Consider the following 16,008-nt stretch of genomic DNA (forward strand, 5'->3'; position numbering starts at 1 on the left):
ATTCCACTAGTACGTAAAACTTGAACATAAATGATACAGTAAAATCTGATGTTACACATGTAATCAGTATATGTGGTTAGATAAGCAAGGTCCTGTTCATACCTGAGAAGAATTTTTGTTTTTTAGTTGTTTGAACACTGATAGAAATTCTCAAATTGTCAATGTTTTGCATTTCACAGAAGACAAATTTTAAAACTAAGGACATAGTTTCTTAAGGATATGTTGCAAAAAAATTCAAACAATGTCAAAAATATGGAATTGCCAATGTCTAAGTCATATCAGAAAATAGCACAAAGACAATGTACTTTTATGCTTCCCAATTACAATAAAATACCAACTTACTTTTGATTTAATCGTTTGAATGTGTTGCTCCACTTCTTCAATGTCTTCAGTGTTTTCTAAACGTTCATAAGCAGCACTTCTAGTGCCTTTTATCAGATTTAAAGGTAATGCAGACATGCCATAGGCCTAAAAGAAACAAAATTAAAATGTGTTTTTAGTACCACTATTTTACACACAATTATACACAATTTTGAGGGGGAAAGATCCTTTAAAGCAACTGCCAGGGCACCTGAGTGGCTCAATCAGTTGAGCATCTGACTTTGATGTCAATTCAGGTCATGACCAAGTTCATGGTTGTGGGATCAAGCCCCATGCTGGCTCTATGCTGAGCGTGGAGGCTGCTTAAGATTCTCCCTCTCTCTTTCTCTGTCCTTCTCCCCACTCGCATGTGCTCTCTCTTTATAAAATTAAAAAAAAAAAAAAGAGCAACTGCAGAGTAAGCAGTTGTAAAGGATTATAGTCACTGAAGAACATGGTACATGGGAGTGAATCATGATTATACTGTCCCATAATTCTCTTACTTCACATTAACAGTTATATAAATTTACATCTGTATAATACTATTCACAGAATAGATAACATGTATGGTTCAAAGGTAAAGTTGCAAAAATAATGTAAATATAGTACAAGCTCACTGATTTATGCTTCTGTTTATCCCTTCTGCTACTGAACCCCTCTAGTGTATTTTTCATTTCAGTTATAACTTCTATTTGATACCTTCTTATATTTTCTGTAGTTCTGTTAAAGTTCTTGCTGTGTTCATCCATTCTTCTCCCCAAATCAGTAAGCATCTTTTGGACCATTACTGAATTCTTTATCAGATAAATTGCTTATCTCCATTTCATTAAAGTTTTTGTTTTGTTTTAAGTAGATGTGCCTTATTCTTTGGTTTGGGACATACTCTTCTATCTCATTTTGCCTCTATGTCTATATGTATTATGTGAAATAGCTACCTCCCTCAGTCTTGAAAGAGTGGTCGTGTGTAACAGCTGGTTCATGTGGGCCATGAGACCAATCTCCCTTGGCCATCAGAGCCAGGCACTTCATATGAATGTCCACTCTATTTGCTGCATATGCCCACCAGCTGTGGCAGAGCCAGCACTGCTGTGTGGAAAGGTCACTCATCCCACCCAGTTGTGGCTCAGGCACTGTGCAGGAAGAGTGGGGTTCCAGCTGCTTGCCCATCATGGTTATGACCCAGTCTCTATGCAGGTTAGATGGGGCTTAAGGTCCCTCTAGAAGCTAATTACAGCCTGGCTGCTGCTAGGGGACAACAGGGCTCAGGTGCTCATCAGCCCAGTTGTAGCCTATCAGGTGCACAGGAAGGTAGGACTCAAGTTGCTGGACCAACTGGGTTGTGGCTTGGCTGCTGCACAGTGAGGGCAGGGCTCAGCGCACTCTACCAGCCCAACTGCAGCTTGGTTCTCTGCACAGGTTGGGCAGGACTTACAGCACCCACTTGGACCACCTGCAGCTTGGCTGCTACATGGGGAAAGTGGGGATCATGGTGCTCATCTGGCCCATGCGCAGTCTAATCACTGAGTGAGTACAGTGGGGACACTAGCCTGGCCCTTTTGCAGCTGGGGGGCTATGTGGTGCGGGGTGCTTGCCAGCCAGGGTAAGGGGTAAGTGGACAGAGTATGCACTCTAGTGCTAGCATGCTACAGGAAGGGTAACAAAAATGGCACACATCTGCTCTTTCATCAGCAAGTTAGAATGAGATTCCAAAAATGGACTCCACCAATGCTTCCATCACCAGATAAAGTCCCTATAGGTCCCTGCCTTTGTCATAGCCACCTTAAAATTAGTTAAGTGGTTCTCTCTCACAGTATAAGTGCTCTTCAATCTGTTGCTTTTGTGCTGGATCTTGGGGAGAGCAGGTGTACGCACACACCACTTATGAGCAGAAATCTCTGTTCCCTATAGTTCTAGGATTCTCCCTCTCTTAACCTACCCATTGATTTTCAAAACCAGATAGGATTTTTTTGGCAGGGGGGTGGGGGGGCAGCATATCTCTCCAGTGCCAGCCCCTAGGGTCAGGATGCCTGATAGGGGACACAATCTCTTTACTCAAGGGAGAGTTCCTTATTTGGGGGATCCCTCCTGATTGTGGCGTCACCTGGGATGGGGTCCCCTGGGTGAGGCCATATCTTTGATTCTCCTACACTACTGAATGTGTCTTTTTTGTCTTTTGTTGTGGAGGTGCTGTTCATCTAGTTCCAAATATAGCTGTAAGTTTATCGTGTCCATGGGAGAAGGTGAGTTCAGGGTCTTCTTTAAACTCTCTCCACCATCTTTAAACTCTCTCCATGGTTTGGTTTTGTTTTATTTTATTTATTTATTTATTTATTTATTTATTTATTTATTTATTTATTTTTAATTAAGGGAGAATACAAAGAACATACTAAAATCCCAGAAATCAACTAGTTCTATCAGGTAATACCAACTGCCTATAACACATTGTATCTAGATAATTATATAAAATTATTACCCAATATTCAAATCCTTGTATTTTCTAAGGGAGAAATACCTTAAAATATAGTATTTTAAAGTTAATGTTCTCATGATTTCCCTATCATCTCCCCTTCTTCCTAAAGTGGTAGTAGGAAGTAGGTTCCGATAGTAGGAAGAAGGTTCTGTTTCATATTAGAAGAACACATAATTTAGAGTAATTTTTTTGCAATTAATAAATTCTTATCAAATTTATACTTGTAATGACCTTGATAAAATAGAAAAAGTAAAGAATATAAAATATTATATACTTAAAACACTGAAAATGTAAATTAAGAAGCCTACAGGAGCCAAAGTATACCACAGCTCTTTAACCTTTCCTTACAGGACTTTCCTATCCCTTTTACCATCTGACCCATTTGTTTCTTCTAGTAGTTCCACAAATTTTCAAAACATTATTGGGAAGAAAGTAACATAATACTTTCAGACTCTGATGAATAAGCAGTATTACCATGATTATTTACCAATCATCTGCATTCACATATCGTTTTAACACCAAGTCTATGTTGCTTTTTACAACCAAATTCCAAGGCAAAAATATTTTGCTAAACAGTTTATGCCCAAATAAATTCCCTGTCCTCCCAACCACCTCCAAACAAGCTTATTTTACCCCAATGCTTGTTACTCTCTGTTGAATGGATTTTATCCCCAAATACAGAACCTCAGTATTCAATATTATTTCCGAAAGAATCTGTAGTCTACTAGTCTCACTTCTATAAACCTAACTTCTACACTGCTTGCAAAGTAATCTCTAGCACCCACATCAGATTATGTCACTCCTCTAATTAACTTCCATTAAGATATCTAGGATGAATTAAAATAGTTTTCAAAGGGCTCTAGGAGGAGACCCTAGGATTCTGGGTAGATGCCTTTAGGGCCACTACAGGAGACAAGAAGGCAGGTAGCCAGGCCTGCTGCTACTTCAACCAGAGCAATTCTATGTTGTACACCTTTTTTTCTGTATCATGTAAGATTGTTTTGTTTCATTTTGCTTTGTTTTGTTTTTTTCAATGATAGGTAGAATGACTGGTCTTGTGAATTACTGGTCTTGTAATTATGTAATCCTGGCATACAAACCTCTTCATGACCCCTACCAGCGCGTCTCATGCCTCATACCTCTGAATTGTTCACTATTCTTAAAACACTCCAGTTTTACAAAGGCTTTTCCAGCTTCCACACTTTGGCACATGCAGTGCCTTTATCTAGAATGCCCAACTTATCATCTCTACTTCTCTAGCAAATTTCAATGCCCTTCAGGCCTCAGCTTAATTACACCATGTCTGAGAAATATGCCTTGACTTGAAATGTGCCTTGCTTATAACTCTATTATAGTACAAAACACTGTACGTTAACATGATTGGTCTGTACATTTGTTTCATCACTAAACACACTGCACATTGGCCAAACTTGGCTAATCAGAATCACTCAGAAAATTCTTATAAACATAGATTTATCAGCCAGACTACTAACAAGTACAGGAGACTATCTGATCTATAAAAACTAGGTCTCAATTCTTTTTCCTACCTTTATTCTAAGAATAAAGATTTATCAAATTACTAAAATAATTGTTTCTATTAATATTTAACCAAAAATTGTTTGAAAAATAAATCTTAGTTCACACAAACCTAATTCCTTACATGGAATTTACATATTTATTAGACTAGCTGAACTAAATTCCTAAATAGCTTAACACAAAAATCTAAGAAAATAAAGATATGTCCTTGGTAACACCTTGTGCTAACAGGGGACCAGAATACATCTTTTCATGAATTTTTAATTGTCTGAAAAAAACAATTAGAGAAAGTTGTCATTGTTTGGGGTTACCTACCTTTTAGAGTTTTTGTGGGGGGAGGAAGGATTGCATGTTTAAGTTTCAACGATTATCAGGAAATGTAACCATAATATTTAGATTCTAATAAAATTGACATGAAACATTTAGTCAATACAACCTTAGGTTCTCAAATAGTCTTTTTGAACTTAACCTCAGACTTCTTTGGAAAAAATGTATTTAAAAAGCTATCCGGTTCAGAAACAAACTTTTATTGCTTACTACTGCCCTCTAGTGAATTACCAGAAAATCAACAAGGCTAAAGAGATTGTATCATTTAATATGCTTCCAGGTTGGTCATAATTGCCTCCAATTTTATTTGTTTCAAGTTCCAAAAATAAAGCACCATCCATATTAAAATCCAAAATTTTCAAAAGAATATATACAAATTACAAACATTTCTAATACCTTCTTACACCGCCCAGTTTAGAACAGCAACTTTCCTCTATATATATATCTCTAATATCCGGAATGATAGTTTCCAATCTGTGATCCATGGAATACTATAAAGGTACTGCCTGTAGACTGCATAAATGTCTTACATGTACTTGTAACACCTATTACTCAAGAACACGTGTGCTGTTCTGACTAATGAAACAATTCATTAAACATATACTCAATTAAGATTTCCCCTTTAAATATTCATTGATTCTAAGATACATATATATTTTCTCACATTTAACATTAGTGAAATTCGGATGCCTCTTATAATCACTGGCTACACAGAAGTCATGACATAGCTGTCATTACCAGCCCAGGCACAAATTTGGTCTCAGCTGGTTGCTTTATAGTTACTTCTTCATCAGAGTTACATGCATTCTTGCTATCACTACTGAGTTTAATTGCCACTTAAAATATCTTTAAGATAGGGCTGTGATTTGACATTGAAACAAAAAGTTAATGTGTAGAAAGAGAGCAAAGGAGCCAACAGTGAAGCAAATATTTATTGAAACAAGGAGCATAATTCTGTATTTTCTTGCAAAGCAACAGTCAAGTGCTTTATGAGCTTAAAGCAACATACCCAAGGTAAAAGCCATTTTCCATTTGCCCTTCATATGGCAAGACAAGAAACAACAAAATCAGTTTATACACACATTGGGTATGTTAGCACCTTCAAAGAAAATTTCAGAGATAAGAGTGGAGGCTTCAAGAAAAGCTACATCACTAATTCTCTTGATAAGACAAAAGAAACTTTTTTTTTTTTTTAATTTGAGAGAGAGCACACATGTGTGAGCTGGGGTGAGGGGCAGAAGGAGAGGGAGAGAGAGGGAGGGAGGGAGAGAGAGAGAGAGAGAGAGAGAGGGAGAGAGAGAGAGAGGGAGAGAGAGAGAGAGGGAGAGAGAGAGAGAGGGAGAGAGAGAGAGAGGGAGAGAGAGAGTCTAAGCAAGCCCCATGCTCAGTGCAGAGCCCAATACGGGGCTTGATCCCATGACCTTGGGATCATGACCTGAACCTAAACCAAGAGTCAGACTCTCAACCAACTGAGCTACCCAGGTGCCCCAAGAAAGAATCTTGTATAGTAAAACATGGACATGAATAACCAATTCAAAAAAGTGATTCAGAAGACTCAGATTCCAAATGTAAAGTTTTAGGAACACCTTTTCAATTTATTTCATGTATATATATTTTTATTATATATGAAGAATGTGATTTTTTAAATGTATTTATATAAGTGAAAAAAAATAAAAGTACTTACATATGTAAAAAACTCCTCATGAAATATAAAACAAAAATTATAAATAATAAAAAGCATAGGCATAGATCATCATAGTGGTACGTAAAGTAAAAGTACATTTTACAATCAGTGGCATAGACTTAATGAAACAGTATCACATGGAAAGCTGAGAAATTTGACTTTTAAAGAGCCTTTCTCTCCTCAAAGATTACTGACAACCAATGTTCTATTTCTATTTCTGAATCCTTAGTTTATCATTTTTATTTTCTTTAATCCAGTATTTTATATTTTATATTTTATATTAAATGTATATGTATTAGCATAATGTTATATGTGTGTGTGTGTATGTGCATGTGTATACACATATACACATGTGACATGGTCAGATTTTCACTGCAATGTGTATATAATAGAAAGTTCAGTAGTTACCACCTCTATAGGCACTTCAGTGGTCCACAGGATACATTTTGTATGAAAAGTATATTCAACATTTCCCCACTTGGTGGCACCAAAAAAATTAAAATATCCACATAAATATTTGTCTTTAAAGGTTTCCTTTTTTTATTTGAAAAGTAGCAGATTCTTTTCAATTTAAGCTGAAAACAATAGTCAAGCTATATGTTGTCTGATATTCTTCTAAAATTGAGCGCCCAATTATTGGGTTATCCCTTAAAGACACAGAATAGATATAATCTTGGTAAAATTTAAATAATCAACTAGTTTCTAAACTAAACAATAACGTATAGGTAAGAAAAATCACACTCTATTGACACATTACAAAAACTTCTCTGGTCTCAATACTAACAGTTACAGGGTCTGTAACAGACATGACTTTACCTTTAAAAATTCTTCGCACTCAGGGTCAAAATAGTCTAAATATTAACTTCCCACTTTGGGTATTTTAATTAAAATTAAATCTCCTCTATTTCCCATGGATATGTACTGTACCCTCTTTCCATGCTCCACCAATGTGAAAAGCTCGAATCTCAAGCTTTTCCATAACAAGTTGGAAGAAAGCTTTATATCTGTAAGCAAATATGATAATTAATACTATTAACCACCTCTGTATAATAAAACCATCTATCTATAAACAGGTTAATTTTCAACTCTCAAGTTTTTTTTTTTTTTTTCAACTTTTTTTTTATTTATTTATGGGACAGACAGAGACAGAGCATGAACGGGGGAGGGGCAGAGAGAGAGGGAGACACAGCATTGGAAACAGGCTCCAGGCTCCGAGCCATCAGCCCAGAGCCTGACGCGGGGCTCGAACTCACGGACCGTGAGATCGTGACCTGGCTGAAGTCGGACGCTTAACCGACTGCGCCACCCAGGCGCCCCAACTCTCAAGTTTTAAATAAAGATGGAGTGTTAATGGCCTATTTTTACAGACAGAGAAGCTATGGTTCAGATAACAGATTTTACATAAAGACTTTCACTCGGTTCTAGCGCTCAGCTACAACCACCATGCTACCCCCTTAAACAGGGTCTCTTCAATACACACTAGATAGTAAAACTGGCCAGACTGGTATGGTAGCAAAACATTCTTCCACTGAGCTCTGAGCACATTTTGTGCTAGTTTTTTTTTTTTTTTTTCAACGTTTATTTATTTTTGGGACAGAGAGAGACAGAGCATGAACGGGGGAGGGGCAGAGAGAGAGGGAGACACAGAATCGGAAACAGGCTCCAGGCTCTGAGCCATCAGCCCAGAACCTGACGCGGGGCTCGAACCCACGGACCGCGAGATCGTGAGCTGGCTGAAGTCAGACGCTTAACCGACTGCGCCACCCAGGCGCCCCCATTTTGTGCTATTTAAATGATGTTTGTCTCTCCATCCCCTCCCCCACCAAGCAACGACCACAGAACTTTGAATACCTCTTTGACTTACTCATCTTTACATAAACCACATTCTCACTGATCATGACCCAACTGCTATTAGCATCTGGTTGACTTTCACTGCAAGATGTGGAAAAGAGGAGTACACTACAGTTTAAATCACACTAAAGTGTGAACATTCAACAGTGTGAGCTACTAGTGACCACTGAGGGGCCAACAAATTCCAAGACTCTGTAAACTGCTTAAATTCTCAAAATCTTATTAAACATTATTCCCACTTTAGGAATCAATAAATTTAGATAGTAGAGTAGTTCAAGGGACCCACTGACAGTATCCACATTTACGACTCTTCACCAAGGATCGTATTTTATTGCTTATTCTACTTAAAGAAAAAATGTAAGTCCTAGGTAGTTTAATCTTACTATGCTGTTACATTGGACCCTCTCCCTTGGGCTTAGGACTTAAGGGATCCCTCTCTACCAATTCAGCATACCGTCTATGTCTTTTAGGTTCCCAGCATGGGCCATGTTATATCAATGTCCTCAGCCCAGCCTTCTGCACTCTAGAAAAATAAAGTTCTTCTAAGGATATCGTAACTTAGTCAGTATGATTATTTTATTTGGTTTAGTTGATTGCTTAAATGATAATTTTTGCAGCTTCAGCTAGACTAATATAAAATATTACTTCAAAATATTTACTTTACAATAATATTGTTCCTAGAGGGAAGCTCTCTTTTAAAGAATTTTAATAACTTCACACATTTTTTCCACTCCCACACTCACCATTGCCACAGCTTATGAAATTCAGATCCACCAGAGCAATGGTGTTAAAATGTTAGATCCTATTACTTCTCCATTTAAAACTTTTCAATGGCTTCTAATCTCAAAACAAAATTCAAAATCCTAACCATGGTCTAAAAGGCTCTACATAACATGGCCTCTGGCCATTTCTCATCTAAACTTCAGTCATCCTTCCCCTTGTTAACTGAGTTACAGCCACACTGGCTTTGCCTCACTGCTATTATCTGAACACAGCATGCACGTATCTGCCTCAGGATTTTTGCACTTAACTCCTCCTCATGGCTGGTTACTCAGGTCTCTGTTTAAATATTAGAGAAGGCACTCCTGACTTTTACAGCAGAACCAGCCTCCAGTATAGTCTATCCCATTATACTGCCTTATTTTTCTTCATAGCATCTACCATTTGACTATTGGAAGACAATCCTCCCTCGGTCTCTCATTTCTGCACACCTTGCAACTAAAGCTCATTTTTTTTCTATACTATCTTTTCAATGATGTTTACATAGAAAAACAGCCTTCGGAAAACAAAGATAGCATCTTTCTCTACAGCAAAGGGCAGAAAGGCTTACTGTCCATTATAAAGATTCGGGTTCCATAAGCTCAAAGTTCCTCTTCTACATGAAAGTACTATCTGGTGTACTTAACGTTGTCCCATGGGAAGTGAACTCAGGAAACCAGCACAAGAAACTGCTAATCCTAAGGCTACTGCTATTACTGTAAGTAAAAGTCTTTGTCTTTGACCCAGAAATCTTGCATCTTCAGTCAACAACCAAAGAGCTGTAGCAGGCTGCAAATAGGATAAATTTTTAGACCCTTCACAGTTCTTGATATTGATCTTACGTATTGGTTTCCTCTTTTTCCATTTGTTTCTCCTGACTAATCTTTTATCCACTGTTATATACTCATTTTCCTACAGTTTTCAAAGTCATTTGACCTTCAAAAATATGTAAGAGGCATTTTTCTATTCCCGTTTACTGGGAAAGGCACTGACCCAGGAAGGTTAAAAAACAAATGCAAAATGAGCTTAATGAGTCAGGCACAGAACAGCAATTTGAGTCCAGGTCTAACTCTTAATTTGTTGTTAATCTGTGACTGCTTCTTAAAAGAGAATAACATACTACCCCTATATTCTGTGAGATAGAAGAATAACTACCCACTAATATTATGACAAATTCCTTATGTAGTGATACATGAAAAAAAAACAAAAATGGCAATGAATAAAACAGAGTACCCAAATAAGCACCTAACAGATATTAAAATGCATGCATTTTAGACTTCTTTTATTCTAAATCATGACACCTGAATGATTATCTAACAAAACTAGATTCTGCTATCACACTAAGAGCCCATTTCTTTCATGCCTAAGAAAGACATATTGGAACAATATCCAAAAATGTTTTCTTTATAACCAGAATTTCCCATTTCTGCAAGAATTAAGAATGCTATAAACATAAATTCCATTAATCTGAAAAGGTTCTAGATAATTTAAAGTTTCTTATACCATTCTCTTTCAGGAGGTAGATAAGAAGCATTTATTACTGGTTTTTCCTCTATAATTGGAGCAAAACCCTCAAAGAGTAGTCTGTACACAAGACTGGCAAGCTATTAACTCAGACCTTACCATCTCCAGGAAAAATAAAAAATACTCTCTCTGAGTATAAGATTAGATTCTATACACTAGAGAAATATTAAGTTATAAATATCTAATTTTAAAATCCCTATATGCCCAAGTAGGATGAATGTATTGCATCCATAATAGATACTGATCTACAGTTAAGAGTTCTAATATGCTTATAAATCACTAAATCTATTACTGGATAGTATATAACTAACTTCAAGGTTTACAAGTTATAAGATTTGTTTCTAAATATTAAATTTCAGAAACACAGATAAAATGATTGTGACTAAGTAGTTAAAAGTTTGCCTTCCTCTATGTAAAGAAAACTTAAGAAAATGAAGAAGAATGCACTAAAATGTTAAAGAGGAATATATAATTGAATACATGACTAAGGTATTACTTTATGAAGTAATTTTTTTAATTTTAACTCAATTATCAACATTACACTTACTGTGTAAGTTATAGCTGCCAACATTCCAATCAAGGTCAGAGAACTGATAGAAAATGACAATGCAGCTAAACCATCTGCAAAGGAATAAGAACTCTGTTAAAAGTGTACATATATACTATTCAAACATTCATATTCAAAAAATCAATATAAAAATATAAAAACTGGGTTTCTTAATACATTCTGAAGGAATAAACTCAATGTGTATTACCTCATCTTTGAAGTGTCAACTCCAAGTGGAGACAAGAGTTTTTAAAAAGCTATTCACAAACTGATTTGCAGAAGATCTTTCGGACTAAGATTTTCTTTCTTTCACTTCTTAAAATTAAACAGAAAAACTACTGTCTAATTGAGCTTAAAAAGAAAGCAGCAAAATATTACATGCTCAAAAGGTGGCAAAAAAAACCCATCCTAGACTTTCTCAATGGCAGACCTTGAAAAAAATAACATTACCCAGGAAAGCCAGTGACCTTGACTTTTTCTTCCTCTCCCTTCCATCTTGATACTCTTGGTTTCTTTGTTCTTAATTTTCAATTAAGTTTTCAACATAGAGTCTAAAACTAAAATCTTAGAGAGTTTATTTCACCCTTTAATTTGAAAGGAGCTGGCCTGCCCATGTGGCAGGGGGGAAAAAAGCAAACACAAAAAAATAAATTCAAACAAAGCACCAATATAGAATTCTATGTTAACAAGTTAGACTTAGGAAATTATTTAAGGGAAGGCCAATAAGTCAGAGGCAGGAGTAACACTTTTAAATTATTATACCAGATTATACAATAAAATACAATGCAAATTTGAATATTCTTAAATGTTAGTTAGTAATACTAATTTTTCCAGTTGTAATGCAGGTCCTATCGAAACTGTTTCATTTTTTCTTTTTTTTTTTTTTCATTTTTTTAAATGTTTATTTTTGAGAAAGAGAGAGAGAGAGAGAGAGAGAGCAGGGGAGGGAACAGAGAGAGAGGGAGATACAAAATCCAAAGCAGGATCAGGCTCTGAGCTGTCAGGTCAGAGCCCGACCCGGGGCTCAAACCCACAAGCTGTGAGATCATGACCTGAACTGAAGTCAGATGCATAACCAACTGAGCCACCTAGGCACCCCAAAACTGTTTTGAACTAGTTAAAATGCAAGTCCTGTGGAACCAAATATAATTTTAATTTAATGTATATTAATCTTTTCATGAATAACAATAAAATTAGAATCATCTATCTTCTTAAAACTCATGTCTTGCTTTTATATAACACATGAACAAAGCATATTATGAACTAATTCACAAACCATGCAAGGCTAAATTTTAAGCCTTAATCTCATAAAGCTAAAACATCATATTTTATGGACTCAAAAACATTTGATGCTATTACTTTCTTGATCTTACTAGAATTATCAACGGAAAGTGTTCATAAAACAAGGAGAGATCTGGTATTTTGCTGATAGCAATTTTAAAGTACTATCACTTATAAAGCACACCTGGGTGGCTCAGTCAGTTAAGCATCTGACTTTAGCTCAGGTTACAATCACATGATTCCTGAGTTTGAGCCCCACATTGGGCTCTGTGCCTACATCTCAAAGCTTGGAGCCTGTTTCAGATCCTGTGTCTCCCTCTCTCTCTGCCTGTCCCTGGCTTGTTCTCTCTCTCTTTCTCTCTCTCTCTCTCTCAAAATTAAATAATAAACATTAAAAAAAATTAAAGAAAAAATAAAATGCATCCTAATATTAGAAATATAAAAATGGTGGGAAACTATGCATCTTACAATTGATAAAATGGAGTATTATGTTAACATGGTTGACCAGTCAAAAAAATTAATATTACTAATTTTGGTAAGTAAAATGTACTCTAGGATATGTTGTTTAAGATTTGAGGTAAAAGAAATAATGTTAAGACTAAAGAGCATGAGATTACAGAAATTAGAATAATGCTACCTATATAATTACTGATTCAAGTTATACTAATACTCAAAGACTAGCATAACTTATGAAATGATGTTTAAGGCAGAGGAGTAATTACTCAAGAGACCTGAAGGAGTTAACTATAAGAAAAGAAGCAATGTATTCCTCAGTAATAGGATCAGGTGCATAAATCCTGACAATTTAGTATTAGTAGATGCCAGGATTGCTATCCTAGTTCTTGCTAGTATCAGCAAGATATTAATGGAACACAATTTTAAGATGAAATCTTAAGTGGAAAGCAAGAAAATTAAGAAGTTGTATAGCAAGGACTCTAAGATTTAATTTAATCATCATTTAATATTGTATCTGGGTAAGGAAAAAGAAATGTTGATCAAGAATGTACAGTACCTATTAAAAATAAATAGAAAAGCAATAAGAATTTTTCAGGTTTGTAAAATAGATATTCTAGGTTTCTTCGAAAATAAAGTTATTACTATGTTCAAATGCACATGAAATTGAGTAATAAGTACACATTTATATCAGTTTCTAATACCCATTGTATCTTTTCAATGAGTGAGCATCTTTCTTAACCTAACCTGAACCTGCCTATTTTTTTCCTTCTAAAACCCTAAATCACGTAAGGAAAACTTCTGAAAAAGCAATTCTGAATGTTTTGGTAAGGTACATTTATAATAAAATGTTATTTCACTCATATAAAACCTCTGTAATTTATATTCTATATAAGAAAATTACTGGGGCACCTGGGTGGCTCAGTCGATTAAGCATCCTACTCTTGATACTGGCTCAGGTCATGATCTCATCGTTCGTGAGATCAAATCCTGTGTCTAGGGGGTGGGCAGCATGGAGCCTACTTAGGATTCTCTCTCTCCCTCTTTCTCTGCCCCTCCCACACTTGCACTCACATGCGCGCACTATGTCACTCTGATAAATAAACATTTAAAAAATTAATCATGATCAAACAGCAATATAGGGTTCTCTCATTGGCTAAAAGTTAGAAATAAAAAACAATATATCAAGCACATTTCTTTAACATTGTCTATATAATCCCAGGTGAATTAATGAATACATAGAAATTATAAGACCTTCACTGCTAAAATTCTTTGAAGATCATATTTTTGTTTCAACTTGGTAACTGTATGAAGAGACTAACTACATAATAGTTAGAAGTAAGTCTTAACATCACACAGTTCCCAATTTTTCTAGCACACTTTTAACCACAAGTCAAAAGAGCTGTAAGGTTAAATTCTTAACACTATAAAAACAGACTACTCAGAAAAGTCCCAAGAGGTACAAAATATGTATTATTATGAGTGTGTTTTTAAAAAGAATACTTACGACTACTTCCAAGTTCTTCAAACAAGAATTTCACTTTTTCCCACTCTGTAGAATTTTTGTTATTTGGAACATTCAGAGGAACAAAAGCACTACAAAAAAGAAAATAATTCTGCTTAATGGTTTTAAAGATAAAAATCTGAATAAAAGGAAATGGTCTAAAATTCAATTTCTAGTAATTAAAAAATTTTTTTTCAATGTTTATTTATTTTTGAGAGACAGAGACAGAGTGTGAGCAGGGGAGGGGCAGAGAGAGAGGGAGACACAGAATCTGAAGCAGGTCCCAGGCCCTGAGCTGTCAGCACAGAGCCCGACACAGGGCTTGAACTCACAAGCTGTGAGATCATGACCTGAGCCAAAGTTGGCTGCCCAACCAACTGAGCCACCCAGGTGCCCGTCTAGTGATTTTTTTATACAAAGATTAACCTCCCCCACCACCACACACACATTAACAAACCAAATCTGCACCATGTACAGAGGGGTGTGGTAAGTTTCTTACATATGTGTTTACTACATTATAAATTTCTTTTAGTTTTATTACTGTATTCAGTATAATTAGTTTTCTTTGTAGTCCTATGTATTTTATTTTTTGCATTTAAAATATTTTGAGAAGAGGGCACCTAGGTGGCTCAAGTTGGTTAAGCATCTGACCCCTGATTTCGCCTCAGGTCATGATCTCAAGGTCATAAGATCATGCCCCTCTCTCCATCGGGGCTCCATGCTGGGCATGGGGCCTGTTTGAGTTTCTCTCTCTCCCTCTCCTTCTGTCTCTCCCTGGCTTGAAGGCGCTCTCTCCTGCTCTCTCAAAGTAAAGATAAGATAATTTTGAAAAGGAGACATGGGCTAAAAACCAAAAAGGCCATACTACAAAAAAGGTCAAGAATTTGTCTTAAATCAGAAGAACAGAATATATATAATGATTTCAACATATTTATATAAATAGAACAGAAATATATCAAAATAAATGGTAAATATCATGTTGTGAAGCTAGGGCAATTTCTACTCTCTTCTTAGCATTTTTTTATGTCATTCAAGATTCTAACCAATACATATAATTAAAGTAGTTTCTATTTATTTTTCAATCCACAGTTGAAGGGGCATCATGGAAGTAACAGTGAGCTAGCTTCCTAGGACTTACTCTAGATGCTTAAACTGGGAGAAAATGGAAGACAGAGATGAAATAAACAAGAGAAAGAAAAGAGAAGGGAAGAGAAGGAAGAAGGTTGACAGTCACTTTAGTGCCTAACTCAGAAACAAGATTAAGGTAAAGGGCTGGGTATCCCTTAAATTGTACATGTAGAGAATCAAACAGGAATGTAAGAAATGACTCTAACACTACCTCCTTTCTAACCTAATTTAATTGTAAGCAAAGCACAAAGATCTATCCTCTTCTGTAAAGACGAAATACTAAATGAGTTCAACAATATATACAGTAAGGTATTCACTCTGATAATGTGTGCAAGTAAAACAAAGCAATCATTCTACTTTTCTGTTTTAAACCTTTACCCCTTGGTACTACTGATACTTTTTATTCTTATAAAAAGGTGAATGATCAGAGCATGTCAGGAGGTTATTTAAATTTTTAACTATTTGCATTGATGTCCATTTACTACACTCAATCTTGGAGACTTAGTTCACACCACTTCCAGAAAGAAAAGTGACAAAATTAGAGCAATAAATGTAAAAAGTTCATTATTTGTTGCCCTGGCCAT

At 35.8% G+C, this 16,008-nt stretch overlaps 1 protein-coding gene across 2 annotated transcripts in view; it reads right to left on the minus strand.

Moving 5' to 3' along the window:
• Positions 1-16,008, minus strand: part of LMBRD1 (LMBR1 domain containing 1) — a 118,723-nt gene that overhangs the window by 56,196 nt on the left and 46,519 nt on the right. For both annotated transcript variants that reach the window (XM_025925288.2, XM_086707172.1), the window contains exons 6-8: positions 14,300-14,388; positions 11,059-11,132; positions 343-468 (exon numbers count right to left, since the gene is read on the minus strand). In XM_025925288.2, the coding sequence (XP_025781073.2) occupies positions 343-468; positions 11,059-11,132; positions 14,300-14,388 (289 nt within the window). The remainder of the gene's footprint in view (positions 1-342; positions 469-11,058; positions 11,133-14,299; positions 14,389-16,008) is intronic.

This window comes from Puma concolor, chromosome B2 (assembly GCF_028749965.1).
Source record: "Puma concolor isolate L17-30 chromosome B2, mPumCon1.1.hap2, whole genome shotgun sequence".
Taxonomy (NCBI): domain Eukaryota; kingdom Metazoa; phylum Chordata; class Mammalia; order Carnivora; family Felidae; genus Puma; species Puma concolor.